The sequence below is a fragment of the Miscanthus floridulus genome, chromosome 12 (genome assembly GCF_019320115.1).
Source record: "Miscanthus floridulus cultivar M001 chromosome 12, ASM1932011v1, whole genome shotgun sequence".
In the NCBI taxonomy this organism is placed as follows: domain Eukaryota; kingdom Viridiplantae; phylum Streptophyta; class Magnoliopsida; order Poales; family Poaceae; genus Miscanthus; species Miscanthus floridulus.
In genome coordinates this window covers 17,224,883-17,228,660 of record NC_089591.1, presented here as the reverse complement: position 1 = coordinate 17,228,660, position 3,778 = coordinate 17,224,883, and the positions used below count along the sequence as shown (strand labels likewise).

Below are 3,778 nucleotides of genomic sequence, written 5' to 3'. Positions count from 1 at the left end.
AGAGATCAACTAGTCGCGGCTCTGGGGTGACGCCGCGCCTTTCCACGGCATCGTGCCAGGGAAGTGCACGCGACCCCTTAGGCGCATCGACCTTCCCGTTTGCTTTGGCACCCCCTCCAACTGCCGCAAGGAGGTCTTTACCTTCGAGGTGGTTGGGTTCAAAGGAACTTACCATGCCATCCTAGGGCGGCCATGCTACGCCAAGTTCATGGCGGTCCCCAACTACACCTACCTCAAGCTCAAGATGTTGGGTCCCAATGGCGTCATCAAGATTGAGTCCTCGTACGAACATGCATATGACTGCGACGTTCAGTGCATCGAGTACGCCGAGGCTCTCGTGGAGGCCGAGACCCTCATCGTCGACCTTGACCGACTTGGCATCCAGCTGACCAAGCCCAAGCATCGAGTCGGGACTTTCGAGCCTGCAGAGGCCGTCAAACTCGTCCCAGTCGACCCCACATGCCCCGACGACCGGGCGCTGAGGATCAGCGCCACCCTCGACATCAAATAGGAAGCCGTGCTTGTCGACTTTCTCCGCACGAATGCCGATATGTTCGCATGGAGTCCCTCGGATATGCCGGGCATACCAAGGGAGGTCGCCGAGCACGCCTTGGACATCCGGGCCGGCTCCAGGCCGGTGAAGCAGCGCCTACGCCGATTCGACGAGGAAAAACGCAGGACCATTGGCGAGGAGATGCAGAAGCTCTTGGCGGCCAGATTCATCAAGGAAGTATCCCATCCAGTGTGGTTGGCTAACCCTGCGGGATGTGAGATGCAAGACCCTGTCTTTCCTTGATGCGTATTCTGGTTACCATCAAATCAAGATGAAAGAGTCTGACCAGCTCGTGACTTCTTTTATCACACCGTTCGGCATGTACTGCTATGTGACTATGCCTTTTGGCCTCAGAAACGCAGGGGCCACATACCAGCGGTGCATGACCTAGGTCTTTGGCGAACACATTGGGTGAACCATCGAGGCCTATGTGGATGACATCGTGGTCAAGTCCAGAAAGGCCGAGGATCTCATCGATGACCTAGAGATAGCTTTCAAATGCCTCAGAGAGAAGGGCATCAAGCTCAACCCCGAGAAGTGTGTGTTCGGGGTTCCCCGAGGCATGCTCCTAGGGTTCATAGTCTCAGAACGCGGCATTGAGGCCAACCCAGAGAAGGTCTCGGCCGTAACCAATATGGGACCAATCTGAGACCTCAAGGGAGTGCAGGAGGTCATGGGATGCCTTGCGGCCCTGAGCCGCTTCATCTCGCACCTTGGCGAAAAAGGCTTGCCTCTGTACCACCTCTTGAGAAAATCCAAACGCTTTTCTTGGACCCCCGAGGCCGAAGAAGCCCTCGCCAAGCTCAAGGCACTGCTCACCAGTCCTCCCGTCCTAGTACCGCGCGCCAGGGACGAGGCCCTCTTACTCTATGTCGCCACAACGACCCAAGTGGTTATCGCGGCCGTGGTAGTGGAGAGGTAGGAAGAGGGGCATGCTTTACCCATCCAACGACCTACCTACTTCGTCAGCAAAGTGCTCTCCGAGACCAAAATGCGCTACCCCCACATCCAGAAGCTGATCTACGCCATAGTCTTGGCTCGGCGCAAGCTGTGTCACTACTTTGAGTCCCACCCGGTAACCATGGTGTCATCTTTCCCCTTGGGAGAGATAATCCATAACCGGGAGGCCTCAGGTTGGGTAGCCAAGTGGGCCGTCGAACTGATGGGGGAAGCCCTGACCTTTGCGCCTCGAAAAGTAATAAAGTCTTAGGTTTTGGCCGATTTTGTGGCTGAATGGACCGACACCCAACTGCCACCTGCTCAGATTCAGACGGAGTGCTGGACCATGTACTTCGATGGGTCCTTGATGAAGACCGGGACAGGCGTGGGTCTACTCTTCATCTCGCCCCTCGGAGTACACATGCGCTACATGGTTCGGCTCCACTTCGCCGCCTCCAACAACACAGCCGAGTACGAAGCCCTCGTCAACGGCTTGCAAATCGCCATCGAACTTGGGGTATGGCGTCTCGACGTCCGGCGCGACTCGCAGCTCATCATCGATCAAGTCATGAAGGAGTCAAACTGCCTTGACCCCAAAATGGAGGCATACTGCCAGTTGGTACATCGCCTAGAAGACAAGTTCGATGGTCTTGAACTCAACCACATCGCGCAAAAATACAACGAGGCCGCGGATGAACTGGCAAAGATGGCATCGGCACGGGCTCCGGTCCCCCCAAACGTCTTTGCCAGAGACCTCCACAAGCCTTCCATCGACTGCACCTCGGCAGCGGAAGAGGGCCTGCCGGCTGAACCCACCACAGGGCTCGACGCCCCCTCTGCCACCGAGACTCCTTTAGCCAAGCCCGAGGTCATGGAAGTCAACACGGAGCCTCCCCAGACCGACCAGAACACGGACTGGCGAGTCCCATTCCTTGATTGGCTCGCTCGTGAAGAGCTTCCTACTGACAGGACCAAAGCCCGGTGGCTTGCGCGAAAAGCCAAAACTTACATCCTCTGCAACGGCGAGTTATACCGGCGAAGTCCATCTAGCGTCCTCCAACGATGCATCACCACCAAGGTAGGCCAGGCCCTACTTTGGGACTTGCACGCGGGGGCTTGCGGGCACCATGTGGCCCCTCGGACGCTTGTCGAAAACGCCTTCCACCAAGGGTTCTACTAGCTGACGACAGTTGCTGACGCCACCAAGTTAGTACGCTCCTGCGAGAGATGCCAGTACTACACGCGGCAGACGCACCTCCCGGCCCAGGCCCTCCAAACCATCCCCATTACATGGCCATTTGCCGTGTGGGGCCTCGACATGGTCGGGCCTCTGCACAAGGCCCCCGGGGGCTACACCCATCTGCTGGTAGCAATCGATAAGTTCTCCAAGTGGATCGAGGCTCGCTCGATCAATCAAATTAAATCCGAGCAAGTGGTGTTGTTCTTCACGGACATCATCCATAGGTTCGGTGTTCCGAACACCATCATCACCGACAACGGGACACAGTTCACCGGCCAAAAATTCTTGACATTCTGTGACGACCACCACATCCGTGTGGACTGGTCGGCCGTAGGACACCCAAGGACAAACGGCCAAGTAGAACGTGCTAACGACATGATCCTACAAGGCCTCAAGCCAAGAATTTACAACTAGTTGAAGAAGTTTGGCAAGAAATGGCTCGTCGAACTCCCGTCGGTCATCTGGAGCCTAAGGAATACTCCAAGCCGAGCCACAAGGTTCACACCTTTCTTCCTGGTCTATGGAGCCGAGGCTGTCCTCCCCACTGACTTGGAATATGGTTCCCCGAGGCTATAGGCCTACAACGAGCAAAGCAACCGCACCACCCGTGAAGACGCCCTCGACCAACTGGAGGAAGCCCGGGATGTGGCGCTACTACATTCGGCCAAGTACCAGCAAGCCCTACGGTGCTATCAGGCCCGGCGCATTCAAAGCCGAGACCTGAAGGTAGGCGACCTAGTGTTGAGGCTAAGGCAGAGCAACAAGGGCCACCACAAGTTGACCCCGCCATGGGAAGGACCATACATCGTCGCCCAAGTGCTGAAGCCCGGGACCTACAAGCTAGCCAACGAGAAGGGCGAAATCCTCACCAACGCTTGGAACATAGAACAACTACGTCTCTTTTACCCTTAAATTTTCAAGCACTGTATACATTGTTTCTCAAAATATAATTAAGAAGCGTTCTTCAGTTGTTCTAGTTCCTCGAGAAACCCCCCGAGCCCCATCACGGGCCTCGGCAGTACGATAACATCACAAGGGAGACATGG

General features: G+C 56.2%; 1 protein-coding gene across 1 annotated transcript; it reads left to right on the top strand.

Moving 5' to 3' along the window:
* The first annotated feature begins 208 nt into the window (after positions 1-208).
* LOC136495588 (uncharacterized) lies at positions 209-511 on the top strand. The gene has a single exon (XM_066491479.1). It carries the CDS (start codon positions 209-211, stop codon positions 509-511), a length of 303 nt encoding a protein of 100 aa, XP_066347576.1.
* The last annotated feature ends 3,267 nt before the right edge of the window (positions 512-3,778 follow it).

Excerpts from the sequence above, each read along its gene's own strand:
- LOC136495588 (XM_066491479.1), top strand. The coding sequence starts at position 209 with ATGGCGGTCCCCAACTACACCTACCTCAAGCTCAAGATGTTGGGTCCC.